The sequence below is a fragment of the Wasmannia auropunctata genome, unplaced genomic scaffold (genome assembly GCF_000956235.1).
Source record: "Wasmannia auropunctata unplaced genomic scaffold, wasmannia.A_1.0 LD336078.1, whole genome shotgun sequence".
Lineage (NCBI taxonomy): Eukaryota > Metazoa > Arthropoda > Insecta > Hymenoptera > Formicidae > Wasmannia > Wasmannia auropunctata.
In genome coordinates, this window is record NW_012026812.1 from 2,626,186 (window position 1) to 2,643,276 (window position 17,091).

The 17,091-nt window shown below is 45.0% G+C and overlaps 3 protein-coding genes and 1 long non-coding RNA gene across 6 annotated transcripts; 2 read left to right on the top strand and 2 right to left on the bottom strand.

Moving 5' to 3' along the window:
• Nucleotides 1-408: 408 nt before the first annotated feature.
• On the bottom strand, nt 409-9,855 carry LOC105448903 (probable ATP-dependent RNA helicase DDX17). The gene is made up of 8 exons (XM_011687758.1): nt 9,839-9,855; nt 9,149-9,499; nt 8,405-9,058; nt 8,114-8,286; nt 7,950-8,009; nt 5,557-5,799; nt 5,245-5,436; nt 409-5,149 (listed from the first exon to the last, which is right to left on the bottom strand). The coding sequence occupies exons 1-8, from the start codon at nt 9,853-9,855 to the stop codon at nt 5,112-5,114; spliced, it is 1,728 nt and encodes a 575-aa protein (XP_011686060.1). The 3' UTR covers nt 409-5,111.
• LOC105448902 lies at nt 6,684-8,100 on the top strand. The gene is made up of 2 exons (XR_974284.1): nt 6,684-7,033; nt 7,884-8,100. It is a non-coding gene; the product is annotated as an uncharacterized LOC105448902 (long non-coding RNA).
• A 900-nt stretch (nt 9,856-10,755) lies between the features above and the next one.
• On the top strand, nt 10,756-15,761 carry LOC105448908 (probable RISC-loading complex subunit BRAFLDRAFT_242885). 3 transcript variants are annotated; one of them, XM_011687768.1, is made up of 7 exons: nt 10,756-11,024; nt 11,963-12,287; nt 12,364-12,505; nt 12,600-12,894; nt 13,603-13,752; nt 13,896-14,007; nt 15,560-15,761. In XM_011687768.1, exons 2-7 carry the CDS (start codon nt 11,972-11,974, stop codon nt 15,694-15,696), a joined length of 1,152 nt encoding a protein of 383 aa, XP_011686070.1. In that variant the 5' UTR covers nt 10,756-11,024; nt 11,963-11,971; the 3' UTR covers nt 15,697-15,761. The 3 variants fall into 3 exon arrangements, with proteins under 3 accessions (XP_011686070.1, XP_011686072.1, XP_011686071.1); XM_011687769.1 differs by having other exon boundaries at nt 10,757-11,024; nt 12,370-12,505; XM_011687770.1 differs by lacking the exon at nt 13,603-13,752.
• On the bottom strand, nt 14,126-15,305 carry LOC105448907 (5-formyltetrahydrofolate cyclo-ligase). The gene is made up of 4 exons (XM_011687767.1): nt 15,153-15,305; nt 14,754-15,009; nt 14,537-14,584; nt 14,126-14,463 (listed from the first exon to the last, which is right to left on the bottom strand). Exons 1-4 carry the CDS (start codon nt 15,261-15,263, stop codon nt 14,297-14,299), a joined length of 582 nt encoding a protein of 193 aa, XP_011686069.1. The 5' UTR covers nt 15,264-15,305; the 3' UTR covers nt 14,126-14,296.
• Nucleotides 15,762-17,091: the final 1,330 nt, after the last annotated feature.

A 17,091-nucleotide genomic window follows, 5' to 3' on the forward strand; every position in this document is an offset into this window, starting at 1 on the left:
GTCTGATGACGAATAATGAAGAACGAGGGCGCGATTAAGGCGAATGACGTGTCGCTGACCTCCGATTTTGAATCTAGAAAATCGCCCGGAGGATGATTTCAGCCTCCGACGAGTGGTTCGCGACGGGGCGAGTTTCGTCGTTGCGCGACATGCCTGATCGCATCCCCCGTTCTTCCCCGTTCGTCGTCGTACCTTCCTTTTACTTCGTGCAACCGATAGCATAGCGCGTGCGTAAGAAGCGAGAATCTCGCGGGCTCGACAGTCTGCCCGCGATACATCGGCGAGGAGTGTCTCGCGCCTCCGTAGAACCGCGTGTTGTATCTAGGGACAGGCGTACGTATGGATAAGTCACTTCTCTCTATAAAAAAAAAAAAAAGATTATGATTCCATAAGATTACATTCCATCAGGACGCGAGAAAACTTATAAATCGATTCCGTCGTTCTGACATCCGACATTCGTCTTTATAAATAGCGCAAAGTGAATCTGTCTCGAGGTGCAACATGCCAATCTGGTTCCATGAAGCGCGAAGAAAGAACGGAACGCGTTCTCATGAAAGATTTAATCGTCGTAAAAATGCAGATATGTCATTCACGACTGTGTTTTTTTATAACGAATCGCCGCACTTTTCAAAAGTAATTACCGTAAAGGGATTATCAAGCTGTGCGAGGGTAACGAGTTTATATTTACGTCACGATTCACACTATTAGAGGGATTATTCGAGTAACGTTTAGGCGGGCTTCTTTAAAATCCCCGGAGGGATGGAAACCGCATCATTAGCCAGGCGAGAATTATTTTTCATTCGCACGATCTCGGCAATCGAGGATACATTCGCACGAATTTGTTTCTCTTCGACCCTTTCGGGAAGGAGACTCACTCTCTCTCTCATCATGGATAATAGTTCAATAGTTCGTCTCGGTGACGCCGAGCGATGACCCGATTATCGTTTTCCTGGAAATTCAACATTGAGCATTGGTGAAATCGGAACAGAAGCGAACAAGTGCACACTGTAATCTCTCGACTCGTAAGTCGTCATCAAGCTCTCCCACCTCTCACCTCGTGTAATCCCGAGAAGAGCGCTGACGTATTTGCGTAGAATTCGGATTGTACACGTAGGAATCGGGAGCGATTCGCCCGGTGCCAGTTGCGCGACTATGCGTAAGGTATCCGAACCAATATCGTAATGACGTAATCCAAGTAGACGAACAATAACTGTGCAGTATTAATCACGAACGTGATGTGAAGCAATAATCGGAAGGAACACCCAATTCTTCTCATTCTTTATACCGATTGTTTCAACGTATTCTTGTATAGTATAATCGGATCGGTAGACGCATAGTGTAGACGGCCCGATGGTCATCCTCGGTTTCCTGTTTTCCTGCTAAGTTCACTCGGTATTTTACTCCGTGCCTATCTGTATCGTGTCTACGTGTATGTGCGGTTTGGATATAGTACGCGTGGACACATCGTGGTTTCCGCGTAAACACCCGATATTACCGGCTTCCGCGGGTGAAGCTTCCGCGGGGCGGGTGCGACACACACCCGTGTATATTTAGGGATGTCTCTCCGTATGTGTCCTACGTGAGAGACTTAAAGGGACACAAAGCCAGTATTTGCGAAGCGATTACACGTAGAGATCGGCGATAGATCGCGCGTAATCTGTCCTGCGCCTCGTTGGCTGTACATACATATAATAAATCGCGATGGTGTGTGTGCGTTTAAACGAGCCTCCCGATGGCCGTATCCGCGCGCAAGGTGTCTGTGCCATGCGCGAAATTCATCCGGTGCGTCGCCACGGTCCGAATTAACGAACTTAAACAGCTGCGGAATCTCTCGCAGGGCTAATCAAGGATCAGGCTAATAGGATGATCCGCGCGAAATCTTTCACGCCATTCTCGAAAAGAGAAAAACCAATTTCGACAGATGCGTCATGAATTTCGGAATATTTCGCTTCGTTTCCACTCACGCGAGAAGCCACAAGTCGATCGAGAGATTATATATCGTTTTGCGCGTAAAATACCACGAGATCTCTTAACACCGCAATTGTACAGAGCAGTTGTAACGAGCGAGGAGAAACATCCTCTCTCCGAGAGACTATACTATATTCCTGGGTTTTATATATATATTCGTTTGATTTGCATTAACGTAGCTTATGTTAAAAGCGAGGGATTGAACTCGATTTGTATGTTTAATTTGCGACCGAGAACCGCTTCCAACGCGTTGTCTCGTCTCCCATCACCGGTTCGCTTCCTCTCTTCGAGAAGCCGCTGCTCCTTGGATCTTGAAGACGAGGCTCTCTGAGTACCTTAACGGCTGCGGACAATTGACTGACGTTTAATTATAGATTTCATCGAATCCGCTGCACGCACGCGCTGCAGGCACACGTGTCACCGACAGACGCGGGTATCCTCCTCAGTTCTTCCAACGTGAGTAAAGTGCTGAAAAGAAAGAGAAGAGCTGAAAGCGGATTCCGGAACGGAGATCGGAAGCTGGCGTTCGCGTCCACGCTGAGGAGGATACACGGTGACCGGAAGTTAAGGACGACCGTGTAAAATTTTCACCCTCACCCCTCACACTCGTCACTTGCTTGCTTGGAGCTCTAACTTCGGGTCCAGGCGAGATCGATTCGCACACGACCCGAGAAACACATAGTGTCTCACCATAGACACATATACACACGCGAACTTATTACACATAACACATGAAATATATGACCCTCGCACGCACACAAAGTACGATCCTGTTGTATCGAGGATATAATTATAAGCGCGCCATAGCTCTCTCTCTCTCTCTCTCTCTCTCTCTCTCTCCCATGTCCGAAGACACACCTAAAAGGATTTTAATGTTATTGTTATATGCGTACGTTGTAATATATGTGAACGAAGCATGCTGAGCCCTGTAAAAAAAAAAAATAAATCCCTCCTTTACCCCTCTCAACTCAACTGCAAGGAGCTTGTTACACGCGTGTGCACACACGTACAAATATCCATGTACGTTTCCGCGAGGAAATGCGTTTATCCGCGGCACGTTGTATCGCGAGGCTACAGCCCGATGGGAAAATCGTACTCGTTAATTAACGTTACGATTGGAACATCGGCGGTGTGTCGTTTTCTTACAATCACGAAATGGACGGCGAGCGGATCCGCCGGTGCGGCCTCGGCCAGAAGTATAACATACACGGTGCATCCTACGGATATGAATGCTGAGTCCAGCATTCTGAAAGTGACAGGCACAGTAAATTTTTATGTCGAACCATCATCAATTTAAACTGTGTGAAACGCGATGGTTGATAGAAATTTACTGTGTCTTTTGATTCGATTCGAATGTGCAACCCGAAAGCTTTCGGTCGAGACCGCGCGTGTGGACCACCTCGTAATCGCGATCGAGTCGTTCGAGATCACCTCTTTCCCCTCCCCTCCATCTCGATTAATCCCTTGAAAACCGCGCTCGCCCCGGAATAAGTATCGACGAGCGGATATTGTACGTTGTCCACAATAATCGTAAAAGATTGTGTCCTCCCCCCTTGGCGAAAGCGGCGGGGAAAAAACAATCGACTCGAGCGATCACGCGTCTCGAGAACGTAAGAAAGATATTGCATGTTTGTGATTCGTGAGTGCATTTAAGCGCACGATATTCCAAGATGTGTAACATAATAAATTTGTATCGTGGCACATAGTCCGATAAAAAAAAAAAGAACGAAAGGAATCTTCCCCACTGAACTTATTAGATCGTCAATTACACCGGTGTACATCTTATATTATTGGTCGAGTAATAATCGTTCCTGGTCGTCAAGCACTACGCTACGAGTGGCCGCAGAGTATCGGCCCCCGTCCGCAAAGCGAAAACGAAACAAGATTGACGCACTGAGAACACCGGATTGAGAGGCCAAACGGAATTCGGTATTCTAAAATTACCGTAAGATCTTTAAGTTACTACCACTGTAATTAAGATAAAAATTAAATTAAACGGAACAGGCGAAAAAAACCGACCCCTACCACGTGAGTCACTTTGGCTGTCACTCTCCTAAAAAAGTTTCAGCGGTGAATTAACGAAGCGCGCGACGATCACAAGTTTTCATCTTGTTTTCTGCTTTCAACTTATTTCTTTGCTAAATCAACAGCATACAATTTACAAATGTCGCCAAGTTTTCATTATAGGTAAGTAGATTATTGACGCAACGCGATCGTTGGAAGAGACGAACACAAGTCCCACACAGAAAGCATGCACGCAAGATATTAGAGATAATATGAAATAATGCAGACATTTACGAATTTATTTATCACGTCATTGAAATACTGTACATCGAGTGTTACTATCGTTTGTCGTAATTGCCTGAATACAGACAGATGAATTACAAATAAGCGCGCGCTAGACATCTATAATTTATTATGATCTATAAATACTAATTAAACACCGTTATACACTGGAAGTTCAATGCGCAAATAGTGATAATAGATTTATATCGTCATCATTTGTTCACGTACAGCCTAGCCCTTTTGTATTACCGGATGAGCGTGGATGAGGATTAACGTGAGAGATAGCATAAAGTTTTATAAAAAAAAATGTATAAACGGTAGTTTATGCATTACCTAGTGTACCTATAGACCGGTATGTATATTGATAACGCTTGAAAAGGAAGAGATGCGGCATGGGGATGCAAAAGGAAGTAAAAGATATGAAATAGCATATTCTCCACCACTTCTATCACTAGCAAGTACACGGTAAATCTCGCTGGTCAAGTTCATGCACACCCGCGTTAAAAGTTTCTCTTACATGAGATGGTCAGAGCACTACCGAGGCTGTAAAAAATTCGTAGTCGTAGACGAACTACCCATTCAATCGCGATGAGCATCAGGCTGCCGAATTCGGCGGAGTACACTAGAAGAATTTAGACGATTTATAATAGTAGAGCGTTTTCCAATTCGTTTCCCGAATTCGGCATAGAGATGTCGTTTCTCTCGCGAATCTCGCTGAGATTACTACTCTAGCAGATATTTCGTTGAGACGATTCATTACCGATCGTAACGTCTCTCTTTCTCTCTCTCTCTCGAAAAAAAAGAAAAAAATTACCTGCGTTTTAACATACACACATTCTTTATCAGCCGCTGGAAGATCATCTCTCGCTACTCCAATAACTCTTGCCGATAACTTCTGAGGAGAAACGATTTCTCGTTAATATAACACGCTCCGCGGGGAATAATTCCGCCGGGATAATTAGTTCTTCGGATATTAGCACAGCGATTTACCGTTACGATTGCTGATGGGACTACGACTCCGCGAGTAGCTACGACTGTAGCTTCGTCGACTGCCGCGGCCGTTGCGTTCTCTGCTGTAGCTTCGACTTCTGCTTCGCGAATAGCTGCGCTCCTTTCCGTTACGACCGCCGCCGCCACCGCCTCCTCCACCGCCGCCTCGTGATCGCCATCGATTTCTTCCACCTGTCGAAGCCGATCCAACCGATCGTTACACGATAATAAACTTCGCGCAGCCCTTGGCGCAGTCTTTCGACAACCTTGTTTCGGAGTATTATGTCATGAAACAATATATGAGAATGATACCTCTGTTTCTGCCGTAGCCGCCAGCTTTACTGTCGGCGAGCTCCAGCAGCTTCGGATTTATCACTTGATTCGCTTCCTTCAGCACCTGTATCAGATCGTTGGCCTTGTTGGCGTTGTTAGGCGTGAAGAAGGTGTACGCCGTGCCGGTCTTCTGTCGGCGGCCGGTACGTCCGATACGATGGACATAATCCTCGGAACAGGAGGGATAGTCAAAATTGATGACAAACTTGACGTCTTCAACGTCTGAAATTAAGAGTTGGCATTAGACCGGCCGGATCTTCGTAGGGTTCCAGCGTCGAGGACAGACATGGGTTAAGAAAGTAGTAGTGTGTCGCAAGGATTGTGAAACACCGCGAGGCGAGAGTATGAATGGAATATTATCGGACGGTATAATGCAGTAAATTGTAATGTTCAATACGTTTTTCTGCGAGAAGTTAACAATCCGAAATGTCACGTTGATCCTCTTTTTTTTCAATAACGATTATAAAAAAAAAAGATTGATACAAAGAATTCAATTAAAAAGCAATTTTTTGATGTGATACTATTTTATCATTTAACAATTATATATGATATTCTACACGAGAACGTGAAACAAAAACAAATCGAGAAACGATCCTGATCTTTCTCTCCTCGAATATCGCGACGGCAAATATCCTTTATTTTATTACATTCAAGAAATAAAAAATGAAAAATTCGAAAGTCTTCTTCGTTGCATTCGAAGTCTTTTCACGGGCGATCGATAACTAGAAAAAAAGACCAGAATCGTTGCATAACAAGTTCATATGATGATATAAGTTAGTACGATGAAATGCGACTGATGAATATGATGTAGTTATCACAAGGACTAGAAGGAAAAAGGATCAGAAAATGCATACAGTTTAAAATGGTAGGTTTGTGAATGTGTTACGCATTTATACATGTATATATACGTATACATATATGTAGGAAGACGGCCAGTTTAGATTAGTATTTGATAAACGTTACCCGTAATCCACAAATTCGTAATAATTATACGAGCAGGACAGATGCATGCATACATACATGTACTTATATATACGCGTACACAGATTCATGTGTATATGTGTCTGTATGTGTGTGAGTGTGTGTGTGTGTGTGTACATGTATATATGTATATGTGTCAATTAATCAAATTTGAACTATGTAATACTAAAATATTAGGCAGTGGGCGAGTGTTTCGCTAGCAACGTACGGGCAGGGCCTGGCTATTTGCGCTCGCTCCAGCTACTGCCTCCGCCACTCTGTCGCTACAGGCGCAGGGCGCAGGGCGCAGGGCGCGCTAAGAGAGGCTCTGGCATATCTGCTATCACATGCCACCGCCTCAACGGACCAACGTTGTTGGTTGTCTGATTAGCTTGAGCGTGCCAGCGCAGGGGACTCTATTCTGGCAACAACGACCTGGCCAGCCAGCCCGGATGGCGTACAGCGCAGCGCAGTAGGACTGATATCCAGTATGTAGGTAGGTAGGTAAAGTAGTAGTAGTAGTAGTAGTAGTAGATCCCGATTTGGCCCGGACTTGGCCCTTCACACGCGATTGACGGACGGACGGACGGATAGAGGCACGGCGTCGCGGCCAGCGCAGACAATGCAAACCAGTGCACCACCGAACAAAGAGCGGCGGCGGGCACCCCCGACATGCTTTGCATTACCCAGCGTGGGCCTGCGCGCAATGTGCCTCTGCAATACAAACAAAGATCCAACCGCGTTAGCTGTATGGTTACCTCCAACCATCCTCCTGTTTCAATATTGCTTTTTTTTCTTTGCCCTATTCCGCTCCTACATTTCTCTTGCTGACTTTTACAACTTACAACGCGTTAAAATTTGTAATGTCCCGTTTGTAGAAAGAGAGCTAAACTCAAATGTATGTTTTACAATCGACAGCGTTGTACATAACACATGTAACAAATAAAATGTATAAATTAAATGTATATAAATTAGGCCAAGATTAGTTCTTATATGCAACAGAACTTGGAAACATTTGGTTTTCTGTACATTCTGTACACTCTTTAAACATAAAAATATGCGAAAATAATGTCGTTAGGAGCTATATAAGATTCACTTAACTGCGTCGTAAACTCCAATTTTACATGACACAGAGTTACACCTCTAAGATCCTCACGATTTAAGAAAATGTTTGTACGTGAACTGCTTCTATCTTTCAGCTTTTTTAACGGAACATTACATTGCAATCAAGATTCGTTAAAGTTTCGGTCAGAATAGAGCATTGTAAAAAAGAGAAAAAAAATTTGATAATTTTGGGGAAAAATTAATACCGTAAATATTAACCAAGTTCGTTTTCCGTGTTGCAGGAAAAACTGACTGATAATACACGACATCGTTGCGTCATGATTAGTTGAAAAATTCGAATGACTTACCAAGTCCACGTGCGGCAACGTCTGTAGCAACAAGGATTGGTGCTTTGCCTGATCTGAAATCTACAAATTACAGATATAAGTTTATTGCGCGCACTCACACGTATCGTTAAATTTTTGCCGTAAATAAATTCTCCGCGAAGAGATATCTAGTAGCTCGTGAATACCTTGTAAAACCCAATCTCGTTCCTGTTGCGTCTTGTCGCCGTGAATGCAAACCGCCGGCCAACCGTCGCGTTTCATCTTTCTCGTTATATCATCCACTCTACGCTTCGTTTCGATAAACACTATGGTTTTGTTCTCACTTTCCGCCATTATCTCTTTCAATAGAGTACTTAATCTATAAAAATGCAATATGATAGCTTTTTCCTTGGCGATATTGATTGCTAATTATATAGCTAATAATAACTGCTAGTAATAACAAAGCAAGAACCACTCGAAAACTCTTGCATACTCACTTAGTCTCTTTCTCATACTCCTGACATACATCAATTATTTGCAATATATTATGATTTGCTGAAAGTTGCAAAGAACCGACATTGATTTGAGCGTAATCTTTAAGAAAGTCCTCGGCTAAATTTTTTACTTCCTTAGGCCACGTGGCTGACCACATTAGCGTCTGTCTGTCTGGTCTAATTTGTTCTATGATCTTTCTGATTTGCGGCTCAAATCCCATGTCCAGCATCCTGTCAGCTTCGTCTAGTACCAAGTATGTACATCTCTTCAGATTCGTCTTCCCGGATTCGAGGAAATCCAGTAATCTACCGGGTGTGGCGATGACTATCTCCACCCCGCCGTCCAGATCCCTGGCTTGAGCGCCCTTCGGCGCTCCGCCGTACAGGCAGGTGTTCCTGATGCCCGACGAATGTCCAAAGTCATCGGCCACCTGCTGAATCTGCTGGGCGAGCTCTCGCGTAGGCGCCAATACCAAAGCGATAGGCCCGTCTTTGCGACTTAATTTCGGCTGGCTGTTGATGTGAACTATCGCGGGCAGTATGTAGGACAACGTTTTCCCGGATCCTGTGGACGCAATGCCCACCATGTCCCGTCCGCTCAGTGCGATGGGCCATCCTTGCGCTTGTATCGACGTAGGTTCGCTGAAGCCTTGTCTTCTGCAACGCAACGAAACGGAGCTTAGAATCGTACAATTATAAATTGTAAAGGGTACGTCGAAGTTTACATCCTCCACATCCGTCGCTTACTTGATCTCTCTTATGACGTAGTCCGGAAAGCCTGCCTCGTCGAAGTCGAGAACAGGATTCGGGATGCTCTTGCCTCTGAGAGTGATCTCCTTCTCGGCCCGGTACTGCTCCACGATGCGCAAATCCCGATTCTGCACCGCGTGATGAGGAATGTAGAAGTCCTTCTTGAAGGGCTCCAGCCGGCTCAGGTCCCATCGCGGCTTCCGCAGATTCGCGCCCGGTTGCCCGCGACTGTTCCGACTGCTGGAGGGTCTGTCGCGTCCGCCGCTGCCCCAGCTCCTCCGATCGCGCGGTGACCTGCTCCGCGAACGAGTGCGCGACCTGCGCCGCCTGTCCCTGTCGCGACTACGGCTGTAACAAGTTGCGGTACGCCCGATCAGACATTGGAGTTTCGATTCATTGGCGAGGCAAGTCAGAGAGATATCGAGAACCAAGTCGAATCTGTGATGCCCATTTGACGCTTATTCGCGAGTCTCGTGTCTACGTAGCATATATGTGTATCGCATAAGAAATTGCAGAAATAAACAGAATGGGATTCGGTTTCGGTGACAGAAAGGCCCGAGTCTCGCAAGTGGTTTCCCCGATTCGACGCGGAACAGAGCAGGTAGCGCTCCCGACGGTGAAGTTCAATCCTCTACACGTCGTCCCCCGCGCCAATGCCAAATGGTCCTCACTGTCCGTGTCACTTACCTTCTGTAGCGGCCCATTTACACTTCCCGCGTAAAAGAGACCCCCGTTGATCTATTGTTAAATAACGCCGCTCGTGAAACAAACGGCCCGCGGTAGCTCGCATACGGGAACGCGGGGGAACGTCACGGCAACGCGCGGAGTCCGTCCAACCACCGATGATCTGCAAGTGACGCAGAGCAAAAAAAGGACGCCATTAACGCAGCAATAATGTAGACCCGCCGGTGCGCATAGTCGGCCTTACCTATACCACGTTCGTAATTAATTAAACTGTACTACAAACCGGCCGCGAGCGTGTCGATATAAAAGCCGGGAGAAATTTCCGTGGACAAATTCCCATATTCTCCGATTATAGTTTACATGTTCTCATTTCCCATATAGTATTCCCATGTAGTATATATATCCATTATTCTCTCGCATCGGAAATATTTTTCTCTATTACATAAATTAATCTCATTTGTGATCATTTTGGTCCCGTCGACTGTTTGACCCTTTTTGCCCCCCAGATCGGAAGAGCCCCCTCCTCCCCCGCTCCTCATTATTTTTGTAAATCTCTCGCTCGATTTTTATGAAACATCGATTATGGGGCTTTGACAACTTCGACGCTTATGGGAACGTGAGATACGAAAACCGGTAAATCCACAAATTTAAATTCTATCTCAAGAATCCGCGAAAATCGAGTTTCACGATAATTATAGATCACTTTCAAAATTTAAATCCAAGAGTTAAATCCAATGTCACATATGTTTTTGACAAGTGATTGGCCCATCACCGCCAAACGCGTTGCGACGTGTGCGCCAATCGCGAAGTGCGAACACTGCGAACTACGTGTGTACCGTATGGAGAACTTTGCGCTTACCGACCGTCGGCGGCTGCATTACCGAGCGTCAGTAACCCCAACGCAGTTACACGCGCCTGCGCGGATCCTAGATCAGCACATCGGCGGCGCACGCAACGCATGCATACACGAACGGTCATGGGCACCCTCACAGATATCGTAGAGCTGCGAACGAGGAAGGGATTCTCCGCTAACCAGTGAACCATTTTTCTGTCGTCAAACGGATCAAGCTTTTTGTGAGACTTGGATCGATCACAAAAAGCGGGATTCGCTTTTCGCATAGGAATATTGGCCTGACGAAGGAGCCGGCTGAACAATTTTTTTCCACGCAGCTACGTCTCCCCGAAAATCGTAAGTGCCGAAAAGGACGCGTGTTTTGTGTGTCCCCCCGGGCCGTGACTTCGGCGGGCTCGCGCCGCGAGTCACCGTGTTGCCCCCGCGTTGGTCGGCGGCGGGCGATGTGTACGTGCACGGGTTCGCACGCATACGTACGCGCGCGGCAACCGGTCGGCGACGACGGCGAGGAGATTTCCTCGATTGCCACGAGGAGATTCCCGTGCCCGCCGTTCGCCGTGCTTTGCCCGTCGCCGTGAAACGACGTCGCCGTTGCGCGCTGTGCCGCAACCGACCGACACCCCCCGACGTGTCCCCGGGGCGAGTATATCCCACGCGCGTGTATTTCCGTTACGGTCACAATCGATGGGTTTTACAACAGTCATGGCGGCCATGCCGGTCTCCCTCGCGGACTCCCGATACACACCGTCGTGCGGTCGGTCGCGTCAGCGGGGGCTCGCGGATCGCGCCGCGGTGTTCCGCGAGCGTTTGCACGCGCGGACACCGCGGTCCCGATCTCTCGCCGTTCGCCGGCTGCCCCGCACGACCGCGGATCGATGACGGTGCGTTAAATTCACCGGCCTCGCGACGGCCGGAAATCCGGAGTAGGCGCCGCGATTTCGGTATATTTATAGCGGGACGGGTTCGAGGACACGAGTTCGTAAAGGACGCACGCTAATTGCGGCCTCGCCGCGCGCCTTTCCGTTGCTCAATAAGATAAATACAGACGCAGGGACGCGTGATAAAAGCTCTGTTTCTAAATGCCCGAATGTTATCTGTACTGTATACATATATGCTCGTGCGGGGAAAATCGGTGGTAGGGGGTAGGGGGAGGAGGGAAAAAAATGTCGTTAAATTCTCGACGCTTTACGTCGCGACTCGAGCCTTGTATGTCGTCCTGTCCCCATTGACATTGGAGGAAGGTTACAGCTTCATAACACTCGTGTGATTTCCAGACCACTACAATGGAGGAAATGCATCAACCACCGCAGGTCGGGCCTAACATGATGGCTGGTGTGGGTGGCGTTCCTAATCATTCAAATAATGTCAATCGTCGTAATAGAGTTCGCGTAACATTACACGCCATGATGTTAGAGAAACTACCATTGCACGAGGCGGCACGTTTGGAAATGAAGTCGCTACCCAGCAAAACACCCGTCTCCGTTCTTCAGGAATTGCTTTCCCGTAGAGGCACAATACCCAAGTACGAGCTGGTCCAAATCGAGGGAGCTATTCACGAGCCTACGTTTCGTTACAGAGTCACCGTCACCGACGTCGTTGGTTCGTATGGTTCAGTGTACATTTGTACTCGTCGAAACACACTGTGCAGCTGATTGATAAGCGCATAACTATTCAGATGCAGATCCAATTGTTTCAGCAATGGGGACTGGCAGGTCCAAGAAAGAAGCGAAACACGCTGCTGCGAAAGCCGTGCTGGATAAATTAATTGGAGTTAATACCGAAGGCGTAGAATCTCCACTTCCAAATAGTTTACCTGAGTAAGCATATCGGCAAAAATTAATTACACTTGGCGTGAAAAAAATATATGCAGGATGAAATAATCTTGTAATTTTTGTCTTTGTTTTTACGCAGTTCACAAAATTTACAAGAATTACAGACGTATGGAGAGGAGAAAATAGTGAACAACCCAATCGGAGCCTTACAAGAAATGTGTATGTCGCGCCACTGGCCACCCCCAAAATACACGATGGAGGGTGAGGAAGGTTTGCCTCACGAGAGGCAGTTTACTATTGTTTGTTCAATCTTAAAGTATCGCGAGGTTGGCCAAGGAAAAAGTAAAAAGGTCGCGAAGAGGCATGCCGCTCATAAGATGTGGCAGGCGTTACACGATATGAATAACCAAGCTCCCAGTGTGGATGAGGATGAGGTAAGAATTTGTGCTTCCATTTTTTTAAATTATATTGGATAATGAAAATTAACTATTTTTATATATCAATGTGTATTCAATTCAATGTCTATTCGTCACTGTTTTGACATTGGAATATTTCAACCCCTTGCACTAGTAGCTTATCTTGACTGCATTGATCAGAATTATTTCGGAGCTATAGACATTAACTTTCAAAATTCAAATTAAAAAAATTAAAGAAAAAAATAGTTAAAATTTAATTTATATATAAAAATATTTAATTTATGATTAGAAGGATTAAAATCCTGCAATGATTGTCAGATATTGAATGACAAGGGTTAAAAAGCAAATAATTAATGATAATTTATTTTAAATCAAATATGCTGTATGTGTGTGCATGTGTAACATCGAGCGTATGTGTATAAACGAGTGTATGTGTGTGTATTTAGAGAAGTGGAAGTGATTTTGGCTTCATTGCCACTTTGTGTATTGTAATGAAAGCTATCTTTCCGATCTATTAAATCTATAACGGACCATTATTTATAGGCAATATCGCTAGTTTGACTGCAACTTTTGTACAGTTGCATATATTTTTTCTTGAGAGTAATATTCTGCTTGGATCATATCCACTTCATTTAAGTTTTTATATAAATGTGAAGTAGCTGTTAATAAAGCATTTGATATGTGCTTAACGAAAAACTTTACATGTATATTAATTGTCCATTATAGATTGTGCAAAGAAACGCAAACGTGAGCGCCCGTTATGCCGATCTGAAAGGTAGCAAAATTTCGACACTGACAACAATACATAGTATCCAAGTTTCGAAATTTCACAAGAGTCTCAAGTCGTCCACAGGTGTTAAGCTTTTTCAACTGCAGGTTTGTATCAAAGTTTGATGAAGTGAATAGAAGAACAAGTAATTGTTCTCTTGTATTTGGTTATCAAGTCAAAAACTATTTGTTTGTCTCTATGATATCGACGTAAATCGATTGCGTGCAAGTTATTCTAAATTTTGTTGCAGAATACTTGTTTCAACGATGGGGATGTAAATTTGGTACAATTTTTACAAGAAATTGCGTCGGAGCAGCAGTTTGAAGTAACCTATGTTGATATTGAAGAGAAATCTATCAGTGGTAAGTTGATCAGTGATACATATATAACGTAAAACAGATTTTATTTTTTAGAATAAATTTCCGTACATGACAAAATTACATATTTTTAGAAATTTTTTTTAGAATAAATATCCGTGTATAGAATAAAATTATTTATTTTTTTCATTATGTTACTTATCCAGTAAGTACAATATTAACAGGTACATCATCCTCGTACATAAAATAAAATTACATATTTTTTAGAAATTCTTTAGAATGAATATCCGTGCACACACATAGAATAAAATTACATATTTTTTCGTTATGTCACTTATCCAGTAAGTACAATATTGACAGGTACATCATCCTCATTAGTGGGAATGTCTTCTTGTATTTGTTCCTTGAATCCTACTGCAATTAGATATGGCTTTATCCCTTTTTGAAAACATCTTTTTAAGTACTTGTCATAGTAACCCATTCCATGTCCCAAACGTTTTCCTAGTCGATAATAAAAATGAAACGATTACATGCAGGATTACAAAGTGTGTAATATTTATTGAGCAAAACTCACCATTCATCGTGAAAGCAACACCTGGTAAAATTACTAAATCTAATCCATCTATAAAAGAGAATTAACATAGTTAAAATTACTTAACTGTATTAATGTAATAAATACAAAAAAAAATTAATACAATTAATTTTGCAAAATATAATATTATAATATTTATCATTATAAATAAAATGTATCATTCTTTTTTTTTATTTTAATTTGTTTTGGTGGAGGTCACCTGTTTCTAATGCGTTTTCACGACATTCGGTAGTGCTTGGTTGTTTAATGTTCCATTTTGTTAGTGGCAGTGTCTCGTAATCCTCTATTGATCTTAGTTTTACCATTTCCATAGTTTTTCCACGATATTGTGGTACAAATGCCTCCTTTCCTGTATCAAATATGTGCTTCAGAATGGACAGAGTGTCGATTTCATCTTCAGTACTCAAATACAAAGAAATTCTCTTGCTGTCTTGGTATTGCTTCAACAGGCATAGCTATCAATAATTAAATAATTGCGATGTTAAATAATATTGCAAATATAATTGTTTTTGTGTAATTCACTCTATCAGAACATAACCTCTTCAATGTACCTCCGGCTTTTGGATATTATTGAATTGTTTATCTTTCTCAGACTCACCTTTTCAAACACGTTTGCAGACTGTTTCTTTCTTTCTTCTAGACTAATATTTTTAAGAATGTCCTTGATTTCTTTTCTCAAAACACGTTTAGCTGATGTTAAAGCTGCCATATTGCAGATTGTGCTGTTTCTTATGGATTTACTCCTACCACTGGTTGTAAATAGCGTTTTGCGTCTGAAGTATATCAGTGTTTTTACATAAATCATGTACCAAGCATAATTTCATCCGAGTTCACCGATATCTACATATACATGATATCTATGACCTTTTAGTATCACATGTCATCATGAATCATGACGCATATTTTTATCAAAATTGCCCAATTAACATGTACATGAAAAAATAAAAATTACTTCTAAGCAATACCACAGTTGTATTCTAAGCGTCATGTCTTTCTGTCTTCCAGGTAAATTCCAGTGCCTTGTGCAACTGTCTACCCTGCCAGTAGCAGTTTGCTATGGTTGCGGTGCGACTAGTAAAGATGCTCAAGCCAGTGCTGCTCAAAATGCTCTGGAATATCTGAAAATCATGACCAAGAAGTGAGCCAGCGCTTTGCTCCTGCCAGCTGTCACCATCACCTGCAAGCCCCACAATCTGGCATCTAACAATCAGAACAATAATACGGACATCAAAGTATTACCGGCCAACAATCAGATTTCCGACAAAGGAAAAGGCGGACAGAACCACATGGGAAGTAAGAATAGAACGTCCAAGTCTGTCAAGGTAACGAACAACAAAGATGCTACGTTGCACACCATCGCGTCGTCCGGGAGCTCGATAGCCGCTGGCAAAATTAACTCGTCGATGAAGAAGCACGACGGTAATAACGATACTCTGAAGTCCTCGAGCGAATCGCACAACACGACGAAGAGCGCATCGATCGTCACCGCGAAACAATCCAGCAGTTCCACATTTAGTAGCGTACGGCCTGTCAGTACCTGTATAAGCAGCACCGCGCACGAGAACCCGATGAAAAATCCAAAGGATTACACCGCCCCGAAGAAATTTCCAAACGAAGCGGATTCAGGCGTCAAGAGCTATCCAATCCAATCGGATTACAAGGAACCGATGTCTGTGAACAGTCCGGATTACAAGAACACCGCTGGCATCGCTGGCACGATGGCCGCTAATCTGCCGTTAAGGTTCGCGGCGCAGCAGTCATCCGCGACGCCGATCATACACAGGGAGACCTACACGCCGTCCAGCACGTACAGTCCGCAGGCTGGTTCCTGTCAGAGGAACGACAATAGCGCGTTCGCGATTGCGCGCAAGGCGCTGGAACAGCAGCAGAGCTCGATGCCGAAGATGGCACCGATCAACTTTCCGCCGCTGCGCGCCCCGCAGAGCATCGTTAACGTGCGGCATCCGCTGTTGACGGATGCGCGTATCAAGCACGGTAACGAGATCGGCGGCGGCATCGGTGGCGGTGGCGGCAGCGTCGGCATCGGCGGCGGCGGCAAGTCCAAGCTCAACGTCATGAGCTCGCTGCAGAGCGGCGGCATGAAGGATCTGGGCGATCACACCGGCCGTTCGCAGACCGCGTTCCACGGATACGGCACCACGCCGCTCGCCGCCGGCATACCGAGCGTGCAGAATCTGAGCAGCGCGGTGACGGCCAACATCCCGACGTACCCGAGGCCGGAGCCCTTCCCGCAACCGACGGTCGCGAACGTGCTCTTCTCCGAGACCGCCGCGCAGTTCCCGCAGTCGCCGCCGTTCAGCACCACGCAGATCGGCCAGCTGAACCAGTATCAGACCTACGATCCGGGCAGCTACCCCACCACGCCGGTCAACGTCAATCCGGTGATACCGCAGTTCACCGCGGAGAGCTCGATTCCGTATCCGCAGTACGAGAATCCGCCGCAGTTCGTGCAGCCGAGCCACTACCCGACCGCGGACATGACCAGCGGTCAGTATCAGTATCAGGCGGCGGCAGCG

Bases quoted from the DNA above. Each gene is read 5' to 3' on its own strand.
- LOC105448903 (XM_011687758.1), bottom strand. The intron at 5,437-5,556 runs GTATCATTCTCA...CGGCTTCGACAG, and splicing joins CGGCTACGGCAGAAACAGAG to GTGGAAGAAATCGATGGCGA. The intron at 5,150-5,244 runs GTAAATCGCTGT...GTTTCTCCTCAG, and splicing joins TCCCATCAGCAATCGTAACG to AAGTTATCGGCAAGAGTTAT.
- LOC105448908 (XM_011687768.1), top strand. From the start codon at position 11,972: ATGGAGGAAATGCATCAACCACCGCAGGTCGGGCCTAACATGATGGCT. The intron at 12,288-12,363 runs GTTCGTATGGTT...ATAACTATTCAG, and splicing joins CACCGTCACCGACGTCGTTG to ATGCAGATCCAATTGTTTCA. The intron at 14,008-15,559 runs GTAAGTTGATCA...TCTGTCTTCCAG, and splicing joins TGAAGAGAAATCTATCAGTG to GTAAATTCCAGTGCCTTGTG.
- LOC105448907 (XM_011687767.1), bottom strand. From the start codon at position 15,263: ATGGCAGCTTTAACATCAGCTAAACGTGTTTTGAGAAAAGAAATCAAG. The intron at 15,010-15,152 runs GTGAGTCTGAGA...AATTATTGATAG, and splicing joins CTGCAAACGTGTTTGAAAAG to CTATGCCTGTTGAAGCAATA. The intron at 14,464-14,536 runs GTGAGTTTTGCT...ATTATCGACTAG, and splicing joins TGTTGCTTTCACGATGAATG to GAAAACGTTTGGGACATGGA.